This window comes from Momordica charantia (assembly GCF_013281855.1).
Source record: "Momordica charantia cultivar OHB3-1 chromosome 11 unlocalized genomic scaffold, Mcharantia_2.0 BLBB01000011.1, whole genome shotgun sequence".
NCBI classification, from domain to species: domain Eukaryota; kingdom Viridiplantae; phylum Streptophyta; class Magnoliopsida; order Cucurbitales; family Cucurbitaceae; genus Momordica; species Momordica charantia.
In genome coordinates, this window is record NW_028275159.1 from 19,116,870 (window position 1) to 19,137,202 (window position 20,333).

At 35.9% G+C, this 20,333-nt stretch overlaps 1 protein-coding gene across 1 annotated transcript; it reads right to left on the reverse strand.

Annotated features, from left to right (window-relative positions):
- Nucleotides 1-14,909: 14,909 nt before the first annotated feature.
- LOC111022987 (large ribosomal subunit protein uL3) lies at nt 14,910-17,646 on the reverse strand. Its single transcript, XM_022300323.2, has 6 exons — nt 17,505-17,646; nt 16,880-16,974; nt 16,660-16,770; nt 16,065-16,369; nt 15,424-15,833; nt 14,910-15,331 (listed from the first exon to the last, which is right to left on the reverse strand). Exons 2-6 carry the CDS (start codon nt 16,962-16,964, stop codon nt 15,073-15,075), a joined length of 1,170 nt encoding a protein of 389 aa, XP_022156015.1. The 5' UTR covers nt 16,965-16,974; nt 17,505-17,646; the 3' UTR covers nt 14,910-15,072.
- Nucleotides 17,647-20,333: the final 2,687 nt, after the last annotated feature.

The following is a 20,333-nucleotide window of genomic DNA, read 5'->3' on the forward strand; positions in this document are numbered from 1 at the left end:
CGTCCGTTCGTGGCAGCGGCGGGCGACGACTCCGTTCGTGCTAACGGCGTGCGGCGGGGTGTTCGAGAACAGCAGGCGACGTGCGGTGACTGGGTGTTTATGCTGAACGCACGCACTAAGCGTGGTAACAATTATATAGATGCAAGCGCACACCTGTCAGAGTAATATAAAATGGATGGAGTATCCAAGTATCGATCCTCAAGGACTTCTAAACAATTTCCAAACTCTAAAGTTTTAAAGAATAGTGAATGTTGGAATGAGTGATTCTTGTAAAATGGGAAGTGGTCACAAATAATGGTTTGGATTTGGGATTTGGACTTAGAATGATAAAACCTAGCCCGAATTACTTCAAGTTAGCCAACAAAGAATCAAGGACATGCTAAGGACAATATGCATTTTACTTTAGAAACTAACGACTACGCTTCTCACTTTACTTATGTCTAAGCAAGTTCAAAGTCCTAAGACATTCCCTAATATGTCTATTATGAGATATATCTTAGTTTTAGGATGGAAATAGTCGCAACCTCGGGTTAAGGTCCTATGTCTAGGCTACTTAAGCGGAACCCTTATGTCTAAGGCGCTCCTCTCCTCGGTTTAACCACTCAACAATGCAAATAAGCAACCTTTTCAGTATTGACTTGTTAAGACTTACAGTGGCCTTCTCTAAATCCTAACTTTTTGGGAAAACATGTTGAGCAATGAATGGAAAGTAAAAACACTACTTCTTAGCAAACCCTTTTTAGACATAAAAGGCTAACTATCCATAACCGGGCTAGAGACGGGAATTTAGAAAGACATATTGAAGAAAATACAGCAAGTAAAATGGTATAATAGAGGAATGCATGTGTGAAAAACGAAAGTTAACTAACGGAGAGTTTTTATCGGGATTGAGAGCTTCGCCCTTCTCTTTCAAGCAAGGGAGAGTGTCACGTGCTCTTTCCTCCAAAAACACAACTCTCTTAACTAAAAATAAAGTAAAGGCAAAGAGAAGATAAGCAAAGTGCTAGATTTTTATATATTTGAATAAGTAGAAAATGACTAAGTACAAATGGAAACAAAACAAAGCTCAATAAAAGAATGTAAAGTGCTCGGGATTTAAAAACCAAAAGTAACTAATGAAAGCAACTCAAAAGTACTTAGAAAGCAACAAAGAAACACTAAAAATGATCAAGAGAAGGAAGCAAGGCTTGATGAATTTGGTGGAGAAGTTGCTGGAATTTATAGCTGTGCAGAATTGGTTAGGTAGGTCCTAAAACGATGGTGAATCACCCATTTCCAACTCTTTTGACTGACCAAATCGTGCTCAAACTCATAGTGGAACACTTCTTCTACACGTATGCATCGGTTGGAACCACCAAAACGCATTGGAAGACGCATTTCATTAAGGGCAAAGTTGGAAGAAAAACTGTTTTCTGCAGGCTTCCCAGGCGCCTGGCGCCTCCATGAAGGTTTTTCCGTCTTTTTGCTTCTTTTGATTAATTTGCACTCCCAAATGGTCCTGAAATGTCATAAATACCATATAAGCCATCCACAAACCATAGTATATGAATTTTGCATGAATTGGAACTCAAACGATCGAGAAAAATCCTAAACAAAGCTGAAACATAGTAAAAACAGCATCTAAAACCTTCTTTTTACGCATGTAAACAAGCGTAATCATGCGGAGTTTGGCACGGCGGTGTGTTCAGACAACGGGGTGTGCAGCGACGACGTCCGTTTGTGGCAGCGGCGGGCGGCGACTCCATTCGTGCTAGCAACGTGCGGCGGTGACAGCGGGGAATTTCGAACAGCGGAGTTTTATAGTGTTTTGGCGACTACCCACACCTGATAACAACCCAATCTGCGCGACCCACGCCCCGTCAACTAGGATTGGAGCTACCCGCACCTGAAAGAAATCGTTTCTGGCGGTAACGAAGCATTTATAGCACCTTAGAACTAGTTCGATGGCTGAAACTTCTATTTAATTGTTTTTTTTCTTTTTTCCTTGTTGTTTAGGTGTTGAATCGACTCGTGTTTTGGAAGCCTAGCAGTGAGTAAGTAGTACCGGGGGGGCGTGTGTGAGTGAATGTGTGCTAAATTCTTTGGATAAGTCTTTGTGTTATTGTTCGCGTTAATCTAGATTTGAATGTCTGTTACTATTGATTCTGGTTGTCTTTTGTTCATTGAGATAATTCTGAAGAATGGATTCTATTATAATTGTCGACGTTAGATTTAGTTATGACTGAATATTGCCCGTTGTTGCTGAGCTTGTAGTTGTGCTGGCTAAAATGTTGTGAAGTATCTGTGGAAGTCTATGTTTCTGAGTATGACTGTTGTGTCGGTGTTTCTGAGTATGTTGGACAGTTTCATGAGGTCATCCTTAGTTGAGTGATTTGTACAGGTTGCTTGATTTCGTTAAGAATAAACCATGTAATTAAGGCGTGCATTATACTTGTTTGTTGTTGTTGATAGGCTTGTTGCATCTATCGTATGGTAAAACATTGGTGTGATGTGCTAGACGTGTGAGTAGGATACCGAACTTTTTGAGAAGTCTGGTTGTGTTACTAAGGCCTAGTTGTAGGAATATTGGGTCTACCTTAATGTGTAGGTTGCTGTGTCAAGCAGGATGGGTCATTGTGAGTTGGAACCCTTGTTGGAAGCGAGAGGTGGGTTCGTCGGTGTTGTATGGTTCGGGTACGATGTTGAATGAGGGTTAAGCCCCGTGAGTAAAGAGTCGGGGTCTGATACGTCTCTATGGGTGTCGAGGCTCCGGGTACAAAAGGTCAGGGGTCGATACACCATTTTTGGTTGAGATGAGTGTCGAGGCTCCGGGTACAAAGGGTCGGGGGTCGGCACGATGAGTCTAATTGAGACTAGCCTTGATTTTATACGGGGTGGAGGCCAAGAACCAATTCGTTGATCAGATGTCGGTACTTTGGGAATAAATGTCAGGGACCGGTGTATAACCCAAGACCTTGGGAATAAATAGCAAGGTCGAACGCCAAGCTCATATGGGGGGCTATCGATACCTTGGGGATAAATGTCAAGGACCGATGCGCCTCGAAGGGCTAGCCTTGGAGCACTAACTCAGGTTTGGTACAAGTTGTATGTTGAAAGGGTTAGGAGCTAGCGGGTTGTGCAAATCAAAGCCACGATAGTTCTAAAGTTGGTTGGAGTGTCGAGAGGTCACTTTACTGTTATTAGTTCTTGATGTTTATTACTTAGATTGTTGTGCATGATGCCGATGTGATTGTGAGTATGCTGTTTGGTGTCTGATTGGTAAGGACTACTTACGGAGTATATTATATACTCACCCCCCCCCTTTATGTTGTTGGTTTCAGGTGTGAACAAGACCCTCGGCCGTGGTGATGACGTGGAGAAGGCTTGACCGGGAAGGGACCACTAGTTATGTTTTGTTAGGATAGTTGGACTCGGATTTCCTTGTCTTCGCGTTAGAAACTTAGTGCCAGCAGTGTCAGAGTTTGTTGACTCGGGGGCGTTTCTTTCTTTTGTTGCATGTTTTTGTCCTTTTCTTTTCATTTCATATTTGTTCTCTACCGAGCTGTCAGCTGCCCGGATTCATTATTGTTGTTTAAAACCAAGTTGAGTTGTTGAATTGTGGAAGCAAATAATTGTAACTTTCTTTAATTGGTTTTAGCCACTGAGGCGAATTGCGGGTTTTCTAGGATTCGGTCTTTTTCTTAGTTTGGTTACTAGCCATTGAGGCCAATCTGAGTTTCCAGGTGTCCTTTTTGTTGTGACTGAAACCCCACAGGTTTTTCCCCCGTCTCATGTTCCATTAATGAAAAGAAAGAAAAAAAAAGGTGATTAGTTATGGCAACAATACCCCATACCTTGTAGTGATTTTGGGGGCGTTACAGTAGAGCTTGAAAAGACGAATCCAACGCGATTTGAGTTGCTCAAATCGAAGTTCAAATAGAGAAGTTATGATCTAAACAAGCTGGAAGAAAAATACCTGAGATGATGACATGGGCAAATCATATATTGACACATGACGAGCTGAGTTATTCAAAAAAAAAAAGAAAGGAAAAAAAGAGAGAGAAATAAAAAGGAAAAAGAAATTAAGAGAAAAATAAAGGAAAAAATGAAAATGAAAATGAAAGAAAAGAAAAGAAATAAAAAAAAAAGTGAAAGTCACCCTTGAGTAACTTTAAAAAAAAAAAATTTAAGGAGGCAGTCGTTGGACTGTTTTTAGTTTTTAATATAATATATATTATTTTATAATATTTTATAATATATTATTATTATATATTATATTATAACATAACGTAATCATTACTTTTTAGAATTTAATCTTCACCCTTCATCGTCTTTAATCATTAAGATTCAATGACTCAATTTGATTTTAATTTCAAATCAAATTTCCACACCAATTTCATCTTCTATTTAAACCCCTCTCCTCTCCAATTTTTGATGGAAAATATACATACATGAGCAGCGGAAGCGAGCAAGGATCGAAATAATAATCTAGATGCATATTACAACCTAGGATTAAACATGCATGATCATACATTATGATGCTTAAGAAAGATAGAGAAAAATACATACCTTTGTAGCTTTTCAAATTTCTTCAAATAGCTCCAACGAGGACCACCAAGAGATCTTCCTAACTATTCTCAAAGCTTAGAATAGAGTGGTGTGACTCTGTTTAGAGAAGGAAATTTTGAAAGAAATATCGAGCTAAAAGAGGTTATGTAAGCTTTTTGAAAAACATCAAATGGTCAAAGGTTTCAAGAAATTTCAATGTTTAAACAAAGGCCTTCTTAAATAAGCAAATTACATGCAACTCTTGCATTTCAAAGTTCACCAAAAGCATACAACACATATCCACTCATGCATGGCATGGCTAAATGTCAAAATGTATGTCTAAGTTCACCAAAAGCTTACAACACACATTCCGCTCATGCATGGTATGACTAAGTGTCAAAATGTATGTCTAAGTTCACCAAAAGCTTACAACACACATTCCACTCATGCATGTCATTGTTAACTGTTAAAAAGTAGATTTTTTGATATTATTTAAATGTTCCACTCAACAAGTTAGTGGAATTTTCCACCAACTCGGTTAAAAACATTATTTTAATCTTCTTAGTCAACCTTTGACTTTCTCAGGTCAAAGTCAACTATTTGACTTTTTTCGAAATCCGACTGTTTGACGAAATTCATGCCTCCGATTATGAATCCGCATTCATAATTTTAATATTTAAATCCTATTTAAATATTTTGACCAAATTTCTCAAATTGATATCATATATCAATTACTTAATCATATCTCATATGATTAACCTAATTCGTACGATTCGAATTATTCCTTCAAATTATTCCAAGTTTATTCCTACATGAGCTAGCAAGGGAACCTTATGGATCTACAGAGCCAACGATCCGAGATTAACTAGTTAAACTCTTTAACCTAGTTAGCAAACATTCGTTAACTATCGGGTCACTCCACAAAAGCCTGTAGCTGCACTCTCCTTACTGTAGATATATTATGTCCATTTGATATAACCATGATCGGTAAGTCGACCCTTCATAGGTTGTTCGTAATTACAGTTGGATCAAAATACCGCTTTACCCCTGTAATTACCTTTTGTTCCTTAAGTCTCACTGATCCTCTAATAAACAATGATTTGTAGTCCAACTATCAAATCAAAAAATCCTCTCAAACCTTTTGATGAGGGTGGCGCCAATTGTTCAAGACCTAAATTCAGCTCTTAAGAGAACAACCTCTCTACTATCCCAAAATTGGATAGAAGTGAATTCCTTCTTGCACTCTATGTCCCTAGCTATCTACCTAGTCTTACCCTTGAAATGGGAGGCTTATTGAGCCAACGCTGTTGAGCTGCTCTCACCAATGCAAATCTAAGGATAATCCCGAGTAAACAGAAGTTCATAGTTAGCTCAGGATTAAGATCGAGTTACCTAGGCCATCAAAGTCGAGATAGTCAGTTTCAGACAGTAAACGGTGTTATAAAGTAAAAATGATTATCTCATGGTCCGATCTTATGCAAACTCTTTGCACGGGACGCCCCCACTCACATGTCTTCACATGAACGAATTAGGATCACATCGTTTGTACTAGCTACAAAGTGGGCCGCATCCATAGTGTCTCCAGAATAAGGTGCCCAACCTTATTCCTATACTATAGACCATTTAGATTGTTAACTCAAACTTGATCCATATTTATGTCTCTACATAAAGTTTGAGTCTCATGTAACAGTCTAGGATCCTTAGTTTATTGGATTTAGATCTAGTAAGAACATTTTATTGGATCAATAACTACTTATTGATTATAACCTTCAATAACAACTTTATTGAATGATAAAAGTATATCTGGTATTTACAAACGATGAGTTTTAGGACATAAAACCCAACAATTTTACACCACCAATTTTCTTATTTTCAAATCCTCTATAATTCATTGTTGCTCTCTGATCCAAGCTCTCAATTCTACTTCCATTTTTATTCTTGTGAGAGATTTTCTTGATTGATGTATTTGTGAGCTTAAACTTGTAAATCTACTCTATTGGAGAGTTTTAGTGTGTAAAAAATTCTTATTTCCACACTTAGTTGGGTTTCGTTCTTGAGCCCGGAAAAAGGAACTGAGTGTGGGTTTCGATCTTTGTCCCGAGAAAAATGTTGGGCTTAGTTCTAGATCCCATAAAAGGACCGGACTTACGATCTTGAACCCGTAAAAAGATCGTGCTTAGTAGAAAATCTCGAGAGGTGCTCGGGGAGTGGAGTAGGCCGAGGGTTTGCCGAACCACTATAAATCTCTTGCGTGACGTTTTCTCTATCTCTATACTTTTTATTTATTGCAATTTAATTTTCAAGCATCTCCTATTGCAAATATTTGATGTGCTCATCTTTTAATATTTATTTTATTTTATTTTGAGTTGTTATAAATTGTGCATAAATTTTTTTGTTTTAAAAAGTTTACCTAAGTTATTTGATTTGCATTTAAATTTGAAAAAGTTTAGTAAATTGATCTTCAACACTATTCACCCCCCTCTAATGTTGCCATACCGATCCAACAGCTCGTAGTGGATTGGAATCCAAGCTCCACCTATGGGACCATCCAAATTCAATTTTATCCCTCGTCTCAGTGATTTAGAGATATTCAGCGCAACTCGAACCCGCAAATTAAAACCCCAACAAAGATTTAAGTCATCACAGTCAGTCTCTTCAAAACCACCCAAAGCAGTGCCAAGTCGGATTGCCATTGATTTTGTCATACATCATAGAGGAAGGTCAAAAAAATGAACCCAGATAGACAATTTTGTGAAATCCAATTTCGAAGGACGAGTCATTGATGGTGGTTTAATTATCACTACCACAGCCTTGTCAAAAGTCTAAGGACCCGTTCTGTAAATCTTATTCCTATCTAGAACACGAGCAAAGGAGAAAAAAAACAGATTGCAGCCTATGTTTTAAACTTCGAATGCGTTATTTTCTAGCTTCCAAGCATTCCTCATTGTGTTTTTCATGACAGAGCACGAGATGAAGCGCTTGACGAAAGGTTTCCTGACTAAAATCTGCTTGAGTTAGGATATGGAATCAACAGAGGCTGAGGCATCCACGTCAATAACAGTCTCCTCCTCCTCTGAAGTTAGTTTGAAGTTTTTCCATTCCTTTAGCAGATCTGTCGCTGACATTGTAGAGAAAGGAAAAAGGTGAGTAGACCAGAATCTGGGGAATTCTCATTAGGGGTGTTCACGGGTTGGGTTGGGTCAGGTTGGGGGAACTTTTGGACCAACCCGAATTTTCGGGTTAGCCATATCAGAGAATCGAAGAAATTGATTTCGATGGACAACCCAGCCCAACCCAACGCAAAAATTTTGGGTTCGTTCGGGTTGGATTGTCGGGTTGCTTCACGGCGGCGACAAGGGAAGTGGGATAAATGTAGATCTGTGGCTAACGAATAGACTATGGATCTCATAGATCTGAACTTGTGGGTCTCATAGATCTGAACTTGCTTTACGATGGTGACTGACGAATCTATGGGTCACGATGGCGATGAGCAAATATATAGGTCACGACTACGAGCGACGAGCAGATGCTTCACGGCAGTGACGAATGTGGAGAACTTCATTGCGGCAGCAATTGCATATATGGTGAACATCACGGCGGAGACGTAAACGTCACGTAGTCTACGGGCGACGAGTAGATTCGTGGGCAATGGTCGAAGTCGGCGACAAAGATTCGAGAAGAAAGAGGAGAAAAAGAGAAGAGGATGAAAGAAGGAGAAGAAGATGAACAGAGTGGGGAGAAGAAAAATTGAAAGAGATGAAAGATGACACGGCTAAACAAAAGGTTAGAAACCTTAGGAATAAGATAAGATGGAAAGAAAATGAAGGGTTGGGATTAAAGGTTAGAAACCCTAGGAAGAAGATAAGATGGAAAGAAAATGAAGGATTGGGATTAAAAGTAGATGGATGGTAGAGATGGAAAGTGATTATATAATTTTAAAAAATGAATAAATATATATATATATATATATATATTAATGATTTTGGTTCGGTTCGGATTGAACCGATTTTTTAGAGAGTGAACCCGCGAACCGAATCGAACCGTTCGGTTTGCAAAATCTACAACCCAATCCGAACCGAATCCTTATCTAACCCAACCCAAACCGACAATTTGAGTTGGGTTCATCGGGTTCTTCGGATTGTCGGTTTTTTTGAACACCCCTAATTCTCATAATTCTGTCAAGGACAGAGAGATGCTCTCATGCTAGAGAGAAAAATTTTTAGGAGATACTCTTAGAAAACTATTAGTTACTTCATATTCTCCATTTTGGAAATATGTAACCATTTGAATGTAACTGGCAAGTGCATTGCATGCACGTGTATTAAAATTTTTGGAACATAACATTTTGTAATAAAATTTCAAATTTAAATGAATATACTTTTGTTGAGTTTAAATATTAAATATTTGATATGAATTTTAAGAATAATGAAATAGAGAAAAATGATAGAGAACGTATAGATTATTAAAATTTAACTGAAATATGTAAATTAAAATTGTTACCCAATAGTTAATTGTTTGATATTGTTAAAAAACTTGATTTTCAAAATGAAAAATTAATGAAATAAATTTCTTAAGAACTATATAAGTTGACTTTAAAAAAACTACTAAAGATCAAATATGTTAATAAATTGGACGTTGATAACATGAAAATCTATTAAAAAAAATATAATTGAAAGGATCTTGATCACGAACTGGTTAATCATGATATATTTATGTTTAGGCTTTAAAATGTATACCCACTTTTTTTATGAAACTTTTTTTTTTCCTTTACACCAAATGAAGTGAAAGAAAATGATGTTATTGTTGGGTGTGTTGGCCTAAACTCGTAGTTTGTATTTATGTAAAAACAAATTTATATTCAATAAAATTGTTGTTCAATTCATTACAATTGTCTAAATCCAATAAACTAAACATCCAAGGTTATCATCATGGAACTGGGATAATATATATACTGGATATATATTGATATAATCTCGATATACAAGTGGATAATGTCCCGGGAATAACCTAAATGGTCTATAGTATATGGATAAGGCTGGGTACCTTATCCTGGTAACACTATGGATATGACCCACTTTGTAAATGTTATAGACGACCCGATCCAGGTTGTTCATGTGGAGACATGCGAGTGGGGGTATCCTAAATAATGAGTTTGTATAAGACCGGACCACGAAATAGTCGATTTTTAGATGTAACGTCGTTGGCTAATAGATTGCTATTTCATAGGATGCCCAGGCAACTCATTCTCAATCTTGAGTGAGTTATGGACTCCTGCCCATTAGGGCTCGTCCTTTGATCTGTATGGGTGAGAGTGGCCCAAGTCACCGACTCAATATTCCTACCATTTTGGGGACCAGACCAAGTGGAGAGCTGGGAACATAACTTCACGAGATGGAATTCTTTCCTCCCCGACTCTCGGGGAGTAGATGAGTGTTCTTTTAAATGCTGACTCCGGGACTTGAACAAGGGGCCTCACCCTCTCACGGGTCCGAGAGGGACTTCCAATTATTGGTCGGACCATAACCGGGTTGTTCATTAGAGGAGCAGTGGTATTTTAGGAGTAAGATGTAACTGAGGGGTAAAACGGTAATTTGACCCAGCTTGAGTTACAAGCACTCGTGAATGATTGACTTGTCATTAATGGTCGTATATCCGTGGACACAAAAACGTTCTGCAGTGAGAAGAGTGCAACTGCGGGTTTTTAGTGGAGTGACCCGTAGTTAATGAATGTTGATTAACTCGATTAATGAGTTTGACCGATTAATCTTGTATCGTTTGAGCTTCTGATCTGTAGGTCCATTAGGTCCCCTTGCTAGTTCACAACGGGTAAAACGAGGATCAAATTTTTTTAGAAAAATTTGAAATATTCAAATTGCTCGAGAGATTATATATGTATGTTGATACATTATAATATATATAGTTAATTCTAATTAAAAATATATATTATGAGAGAAATTATTTGAATGAGATTAAATAAAATTACTATGAATATGATTCATATTAAAACTATAGGTTAAAAATAATGTGCATAAGATGTACATTACAACTATAGGTTATATGGAAGAATTGCTTTAGAATATGATTTTATTTTGGGATTAAATAATTAAATTTTAATTATTTATTTCATTAAGAATTAATTTAATATTAATATAATTAATATTAATATTTATCACTCCCCTACTTAATTGCAGGGAAGTAGGTGGTTTGTGATGACGTGGGCTCTGGTTTTTTGCAGAACTGTTCTGCACACAAAAAAAACAAACGGGAAAAAGAAAAATCACACCAAGATTTTGTTCTCTCAAGGGCTCTCTCTTAATTCCCTCTTGTTTTCCAAATCAAAGCTCCCACAAGCGAGATCGTCGTTCCCAGAGGATAGCGGGAAGATCGGTGGTGGTGCTCGTTGGTGATTTCTTGAAGAACGGTTCTTCAAAAGTAAAGGAAAGCTTTCCCTTGTATTTTCCTTTTTCATTTGTGGGTTTTGTTCCCAAAAATTCAAGAACAAAGATCCCTGCTTCCGCTGTGGGATTTACGTCATTTCAGTTATTGTATGCTCGAATGTGTTTTTTCTAAAATTTCATCATCGTCTACATGAAAATAATTTAAGCAATTCATTTGATTTTTTCCTTTTATAGATGACTTGCAATCACACCTATGTGCAGATGAACGCATCACTTCATCGAATAGTCACAACTCTTTTGAATTAACTTCTCTCAACAGACACTTTAACCTTTTGAACTAACTTCTCTCAACCGACACTTTAACCCGAACAATCGTGTATCATAGAAATTTGAAGGACAAAATAGGTATGTATTGAAAAGATGAGGGGAAAATGGAAGATAAAGATTCTCGTCCAAGCCCCCATTTATCTATAATATAGATATAGATAATATAGATATACATTTCATTTAATTTATAATTATTAGATGACATGGAAGATCACAAGAACCTTTCTCTACGGGGGAAGGAGATTCTTATAAAAGTTGTGGTGTAAGCTATTTCAACCTATGTTATGGGTTGTTTTCGTCTTCCTATTAGTTTCATTAATGAGTGCAATCGAATCATGGCAAAGTTCTGGTGGAGTGATGATAAGGAGAAAAGGAGAATACACTGGGCGAAATGAAAAAATATGTGTGTTTCAAAGTTGCAAGGAGAGCTAGGTTTCCAAGATCTTAAGTTGTTTAACCAGTCCTTGCTTGCTAAGCAAGGGTGGCTAATTCTTTCCAACCCTTTGTCACTTTTGGCGAGGACTTTAAAAGGAAAGTATTTTGCTGATTGTCATTTCTTGGAGGCTACTGGATTCCTATATATAACCAAAGCTCGTTTTCTGGGCTGAGGAATGACAAGCACAAGGCTCTAAGTTGAGATCTCTGGTAGGTGGTACCAAGGTCCAAAACGTTTACCACTGCACCAGATTTGAAATCACACTTTTATGAATAAATTAGTATGAAGCCCCCCTCAAAAAAATTTCTAAATCTATCACCGGCAGAAGGGATAGCTATTCGGGCTTGTTTGACGGAAGTGATTGAGCTTGGCTTCTTTAATTTTGAGGTGGAGTCGGATCTATTCAAGTGGTCATGAAAATTAAGAACCCTCAGGCAGACGATTCGAGCTGGGTTGGATTGTGAAAGATATTATCGATCTTACTCGGTTCCTAAAATTTGTGAATTTTCTCTTACTTTCTTGCTCTTGCAACAGAGTTGCGCTTGATTTGGCTAGGATGGTTGTAGATGCTGAAATTTATGGAATATGGTTGGAAGAATGCCCCTCCCCTATTCTTTCCGTTTGGGAAGATGACTATCGGGCTTTTAGGACCCGTGATTTTTGTTTTGCTGGCTCTTAGTTTCGTTCGTGGTTTTGTTGATAAAAAAAAAAAGATGATATGGAAGATCTAATTTATTTGTAAGTTAATTATTATTTGTATGATAGAAAATCATGATATTGTGCAATTTATAATTATATATCACGGTTCTAAATGCCGCAGAACACATCGACATGTCGACGTATCGAATGGTTCAACATCTACACGTGGGGGGAAAATTGGTTTCCTCCCATATCGACGATATAATAAAATATCGTCGAAATATCGACATTTCGTCGCTATTTGCAATATATCGATTTAAAAAGAAAAACTTTAACTCAAGCCCATAAAAGAGGGCCCAGCTCATTCCCCATGTGGGAAAGGGATGGTACTTGAGAGGAGTAGGCCCCCTCAATGTTTTACCGATGTGGGAATCCCACACGAGATAGGATGAGCTGCTTTGTTTTTTCCCCTCTCTCTTTCTCCTTCTTTCTTTCCTTCTTTCTTCTAATCATAATAATAATATTATTATAATTCTATTTCAATTTTTAGTATTAACCTTATGATTTTTATTCCTATTAATTTTTTTAATTATAACCTAAAGATATATTTTTCTTTTCAAATTTAATTACAAAATTTTCAAATCTATCATTCAATTTCTATGATACATGTGTGTATATAATATATATATATATATATATATATATATATATATTTTATGTAATAAATACTAGATTTTGTTATAAATTATCAATAAAACATAATTAAACAATATTAAAAAAATCTTCATTATCTTGTTCCCATATTTCTATTGTCATCAACATTTTCAATTATAGTTTAATTGAGTTATTATTAAAGTTTTATTTACTAATTAAAACAATTTTTTATTAATTTCCACAATTTCCGTGATTTTTCTCCAAATATCTGTCGACATCGACATTTCCATAACGGGACCTCGACATTTCCATCGACATCGACATTTCGAACCTTGTTGTATATACATATTTTTATATTTCTTACATCCACTACTGAATTTTCATGCAAAATAAAAATAGAAAATCAACTGCTTTTTTTTTCTAAACTTTCAAAATAAATTGGAGAAAATAAATATTTAATTTTCGAGGTTGAGTAAAGTTTTTTTTTGTTAAAATCCCATAAATACATGAAATTCCTCAAAAAAATTACAAAATTCCAAAAAACTAATTCTTTATAAGCAATATAGAAATCAAATTTGAGAATTAGTAGGGTGTGTTTGGTTAAGACAAACCCACCTTTGTTTCACAGTTTTATAAATTTGAGTTTGCTACAGTAAATATTATTCTACTCCCAGGTTTATTATAGTAAGTATTATTCTACTCCCAGGTTTATTATAGTAAGTATTATTTCACTCCCCAGGTTTATTATAGTAAGTATTATTTCACTCCCCAGGTTGTTACAACACTTTATCCCTACTCCCCAAGTTGTTACAGTGTATATTTTGTTTTTATTCTCTCCTCTAAAATCTATTAATGTTCTTAATTAAATAAATGAGAAAATTATTTAATTATAAATAAGTAAATCAATTTAATTAAAATTACATGTAATAAGTAATGAATTCATATATCGACAATTTTTTCTCTATTTTTTTTCCAATTGATCCAAGAAAAAAAAAATTTATCTATTTCTAGCTATTTTTTTTCATTTTATATAGTTGTTCATTTTGCTTCTACTATTTTATTTACTTTTTGTCATCACTATCACATTTGTAAAAGACGTTATAATTTTATATAATTATTTATTTTAATTTGATATCAAGTTAATAGTTTTTCAACCTGTATTATTTAAAAAGTTCACTTTGTAATAAAATGTAATTGTTAAATAAAAATCAAATCTTCTCTTTGTACCCTACATAAACCAAAATTCTGATTCCTCTCGCTAATCTTCCACATGAGAGTGAATCTGATGGTGGTGAGTGGGAATGAGTCGAAAGATGACATCGGACATAGATCAGTCCTTCCAACCACCACATAACACTAATAAATAAAATAGTTGGTCACCATGTAGAAGACAAAGAGTGTACCAAGGATCCCATCTAGGCTATGAATATTAATGAAAATGGGAATTTTATTTCTTGAATAATGGAATTAGATATCTAAAATAACAATTTTCTTACTTTTAGCTAATAAGAAGGTGAGCTATGCTAATATTATTTGTAATTAAACAATAATAAATTTCAATTTATTTTATTTTTCTTTTGACAATTTATTTAATTCTAAGAAATAATAGATAATTTAAAATAAAACTAGATCAAATAAATAAGATTAATATAATTTTTATTAGAGCAACCAGAGTATTATTGAATATTTTGTTATAATATTTAACTATATTTAAACAAATTTATTGATATTGATCAGCAATTTTACATGTTGAACTCAAAAAAGACCTCTTTAAGTTTGGACTCCCTCTGGTATGTTAAGTTATAAAAAAAACTCAACGAATAAATTTACCCTTAAAGTTGACACTATGAGAGAGATTCTTCAAACAATGCCAATTAAACTAATGCTAAAATAAAAAATAACACATTCACAATCGAAAAGAAACAAGGTAGAAAACCAAAAATCAAGTCCCATTAATGGCAGCTATAGTTCTTCAGTTTAGTTGCAAAAACATCTCGACTACTCAATCCTCAAATAACAGAAATAAATAACAAAACTTCATAGGCGACAGAAATGACCAGAACAAGGATAGCGGGCAGGCAGTTAAAAGCTCTAGGCCTTGAGGCGACCATAGAACTTCTGCTTCTCCTGCGTCGTCTGGAAGCGACCATGGCCAAACTTGGAAGAAGTATCGATGAACTTGAGTTTGATCTCCTCAAGAGCCACACGAGATGTTTGTTTGAGCAGCGACTGGCGAAGGGTGATGACCCTCTTCTTGGGTCCAACACATCCTCCCTTGATCATCAAGTAGTCACTCTTCACAACACCGTAGTGAGGGAAACCACCCATTGGAGTAACATCCTTCTCGGTCCTGGTTCATCAAGCAGAATGCAGGTAAGAGGGTGTATATATTTATAAAAGAACACCCAATAAAAACTTTTTGGAATTCACTGGTTATCTAACCTGTCAAATTCAGTGAGGGCGGTATGTGACTCCTGCCCTGCCTTTCCGATACGATATACCTTCTTGTTTATCTCAGTACGGTGGTGGTATCCATTCTGACCAGCCCTGGCAACAGTAAATGAGACTCTAGCAGGATGCCAAGCACCAATACAAGCCACCTTCCTAAGACCCCTGTGAGTCTTACGAGGGAGTCGGGTAACACCCCAACGAGTCACGACACCTTCATACCCCTTACCCTTGGTCACACCAATAAGATCAATCATCTCATCTTTCTGGAAAACGGCATCTACTGGAACTTGCTTCTCAAAGAATCCATATGCATAGTCAACCTTTTGAGCAATTGTCCCACCATTGACCTGTATCTCCATAAGGTGTGCTTTCTTTTGCTTCAATCCCTTCATCTTGGTAATCTACAAAAAAAAGATTTATAGTTAACATCTCTTGCACCCAACAACCAATTTAGATAGATAACAATGTTGAGCAAAAGCAAGAAATAATGATGAACTAATAAGGAAAAAGATACAGCAAACAGAAGTCGTAATTAGAAACATTTTCATTTGAGCAAGAGAAATAATCAAATTCCAGAGCAAACCCTATTACATAAATACATAATTATAGTTCTATAACTTCTATTTCATTACCTGAGTATGTGCCAAGACACGGATAACAGATGCATATTTCTTCAACTTCTCAAGACCCCCTTGGATATTCTTTTTTCCCTCATCAGTTTCATACTGTTTGGCATATTTAGTGAAAGCCTTCTTCTTGGACTTGCACCAGTTCTTATAGAACCTCCTCCTAACTTCCTCACTCAAATGCTGAGCCCATACAGTTCTCAAAGTACGAAGACCACGGGGTGTTTTCACATATCCAACAACACCAACAATCACAATTGGAGGGGTCTCAATGATTGTTACAGGCTCACAAGTCTCCTTCTTGTGAAGCTCTACAAAATAAACACAGAAAAACAAGCCCAAATTAAGAATTTGATGCAAGTTGCGGGCAAGTTAATACAATTCAAATCAAGAGAGCTTCCAAATTAGACAGAAAACAGAAGCATATGTGAACCAAAACATCATACATATTTGCAAATAGAACCAACAACTTCTCCAAAATTAAAAGAAACTAGTCTCAAATACTGTCATGCCACTCCATATTATCCATTATAGCACTGATTATAAATATTGCAATGACATATGTACTTAAGACATTCGTCATATACAAAGTAATACTCACTTGATCCCGGCTTCTCGACCTCCCTGACAATGTGTGTCATTCCAGCCTTGTAACCCAGGAAAGCAGTCAACCTACATGGCTTGTTAGGGTCATCCTTGGGAAAAGCCTTCACTGCAGGTTGCAAAACAAGCAAAAAGAATATTGAAAAACATAAACATTGAGAATGTCTCAAGTAGGAGACTAATAAAATTCACATTGTCAAAACCAAATAGTATAATACCCTTTCCCCTGTGACGAGCAGCACGCTTCCTGGGAAGAAAGCCAAGGGACCCGTGCCTTGGGTGCTCAAATTTCCTGTGAGACATCCTGTTCTTCCTTCACATATCGAAACAAGCCCATAATCAATAAAAAGTAAAACACTAAATCAACACCAAATAATAAATCGAGCTAAAATCAGAATGCTCAGTAAAAAAAATCGAGCTACATTCGCTAAGATAACAATATAAGGTGGCAGAATTGTACGAATCTGGAATAAATAGCTCCTACATAAAAATACGATGGAGATTACTTATGAGCAGACACAAATTTTTAGTAAAACCCAGAGATAAAAAAATTCAAAAAGCTTCGCTACGGAGCGAGATCATTGTCATAACGAATCCCCCGAAACCCAAAAAGCGATGAACAACCCTTGCGCCGTTCTAATATGAACAAACAAACTTCATAGCATGAAACAACATCACTACAGAAATCTCATCGCAAAAGAAAACAGAAGAAATCCCAATGTTATTGCATTTTCTACACCTCAACAGAATCCAAATGCGAACACAACTAGAAACAAAGCGAAATAATCTTCAGCAAAACAGCAATCAGCGATACGGAGAGAAGGAGAAAGAAAGAACCCGTACTGCCCCTGCTGCGGCTACTGCAACTTCTCACAAGGCAATGGAAAAAAAAACCCTAGTTATCGTAATATATAGGTAGCAATATTTGTAAGCAACCCCATAACTTTCCATAATTATAAACCAACCCCTGATTTAAAGGGCCTGGGCCCAATTTTCCGAAGTAAATTCTAATTGGGCCCAGACGGCGGCCCATAAGTTCAAATTTAGGGCACAGCGGAAGAACGGGCGCCGGTTTACATATAAATTGACCGAAAGCGAAGCGTTTCCTCTGCAAAATCGATCTCCGAATTAGGGTTTAGGGTTAGGGTTCCGTAGTTTTGAAATTTGAGGTTTATTTTTTTGAAGAGGGAATGATGAGAATTCTCAGTGCAAGAGCAGAGCCGCCAATTGTTTTGCTTTGGTTGCAATGTGCCGGCACCAATTCCACACGAGATTTCTGACTCTCCTCTAATTGTCTCTTTTCCTTCTTTTTCTTTTTCTCTTTTCTGTTTGGATGCTGAGAATCGAGGATAGAAAATGGCGTCTAATGTAGAAACTTAGAAGAAAACTCTATGAATTTTGTCGATTTGGAATTTTGTGGGGAGATGTTTTCGTTAGTCCTTGTTCTTCAGTGATCCGTGACGAAAACAGAGTTGTCGGTGGTTCTTGATCGAAAAAATGTTCTGGATCTGTGAGTTTTTTGTTCGGGAACTTTTTTGAGATTATACGAATTAGAAAGTTGGAGAAAAATAATTATTAGAAAAATAATAATCAATTAAATCAATTTGATTTTTTTTTAGTACAAAATCAATTTGATTAAACGAATATTAGAGTTGTATTTTTTAAAGTATCTAAACTTAGGGAAGTTGTCATTTTTTACCTCTTAAGTTTTTTCTTTTAGAAGTATGGGTCGTTTTTTGAAAACTAGTTATTCTATAACTTTTTAAAATATTGACTTCAAAATTACTTTTTTACTCATTTCTTATATCGAGAGACAATTAAAAAAATAAAAGATAATAAGCTTTGGTTATATTGCAAGTTATCAAATTTAGATCAAGGTTGATTGGGAATTTGGATTTATCAATTTATATACCCAATAACAAAATTCAAGAGATATTGGACCAGATGTTTAAGGATGAATAAAGGAGTACAATTAGATATCTCTACCATGTATAAAAGTTTTTGTTTTTGGAGATTCTAAAGAAATTAGCATGATATTTTTTATTTAAATTTATTAATTTATACTAAATTATTAAAGTTTTTGTTATTATTAAATTGAAGAATCTTAATCTTACATAAAATTTTAAAATATTAGATTAGTAACAAAATTAATTATAAAATATAATTTTTAACCAAGTAATTGCAAAACATCCGAGACAAAATAAGTGGGGAGGATACAAAACTTTTTGCTCCAAAAAAGGAAAATATAAAGATTTTTATATACTTGAGAAGTTAACCAAGTTGTATAACTATTCAAATTCCTGATCAATAATATATACTAGGTTAAAAAGCGAGGAGATTTAAAAGGTTAGAAGGTAAAAAGTTTTCCTACGACATAAAATTAATTTGAGATTTAGAATTTCAAAAGTCTTTGTAATTTACTACTATACAAATAGACTTTCTCCTCCATCTTATATGTTGGTGGCATATTCAAATTGTAAAAAATGTACATTCATCAAGTTACATAGGATACACTTGTCGAATCTATCTATATATCTCAAGACCCGTTCCACAAAGTTAACAGAATAATGAAGTGTCAATTAATAGGTAATTAGATTTTTCCATTGGGTAATTTTAAATGAGCTGTAAAAAAAATTAATATTTTATTTTGTGATGTGGCTATTCTTCCTCCTCTCTTTCTTTCTCCCCTCTTCTTCCTCTTTGGTTATCATCTTCTTTCTACCAATGCCTCCAGTTGTCGCCACCTGTTCGCCGTCGCCCACCGCAGGCTGTTGCTCTCGCCGGATAGAGGGAGAGCTTCCCTCCCTTTCATGCACCTGTTGGAGTTGATCTGAGATGACAAGTGGAAGGAAGAAAATGGGATGTGAATAAAAAAAAAAAATCCTTAATTTTCCTGATTTATAAGGCACGTATTTTCCGAATCAGGGGAAGAAAATTGAAACCCACTTATTCTTTTCGCTTCTGGTTAACTTTTTTGAGACTGCATGAAGATGGGTTCCTTGAGAAATTGTTTGAATTTGTTGCAAGAAGGTAAAAAATGGCGATGGGAGAGTATATGAAAGGTGTGGGGATGTCAGATTTGTGCCATGTGAGACATGTTGTGGAAATCTGTGAAGTGTATTATGAAGAAGAATGGGTTACAGCTGTGTTGATTGCAATGAGAATGAGCTTGTGAGATCCCATCTGCTGCCATTAATGGCGGATTTTCAAGGTAGAATATGAAGAAGAATTGTTTTATGTGTTTCTTTTTTCTCATTGTGTTCCAGATCTGGAACTAGGTTCTCCCTCTCTCCAATGAGAGCGACGGCCGGCGGTGGGCGACGACGAATCAAAGGTGACAACGATGGTCAGACGGCGGTTGGGATGGAGGTAATGGTTGGAAGAAAATGACAACCAAAGGGAAAGCGAACAAGAGGGGAGAAAGAGAGAGGAGAAGAAGGGCCACATCACACATTTAAAAATTAATCTTTGTTTTACGGCTCATTAATTAGAAAAATCTAATCACCTATTAATTGTCACGTCATTATTCTTAAAAGATTGCTCATGGACCATTTAGAACACTTTTTCAAACTATAGAAATCAAAAAAGTCTATTTTGAAATTTCAGGGACTAAATATGACAAAAATATTTATTTTATATTTTTCCCTTTTTGTAGGTTCTTTTTATAATTAG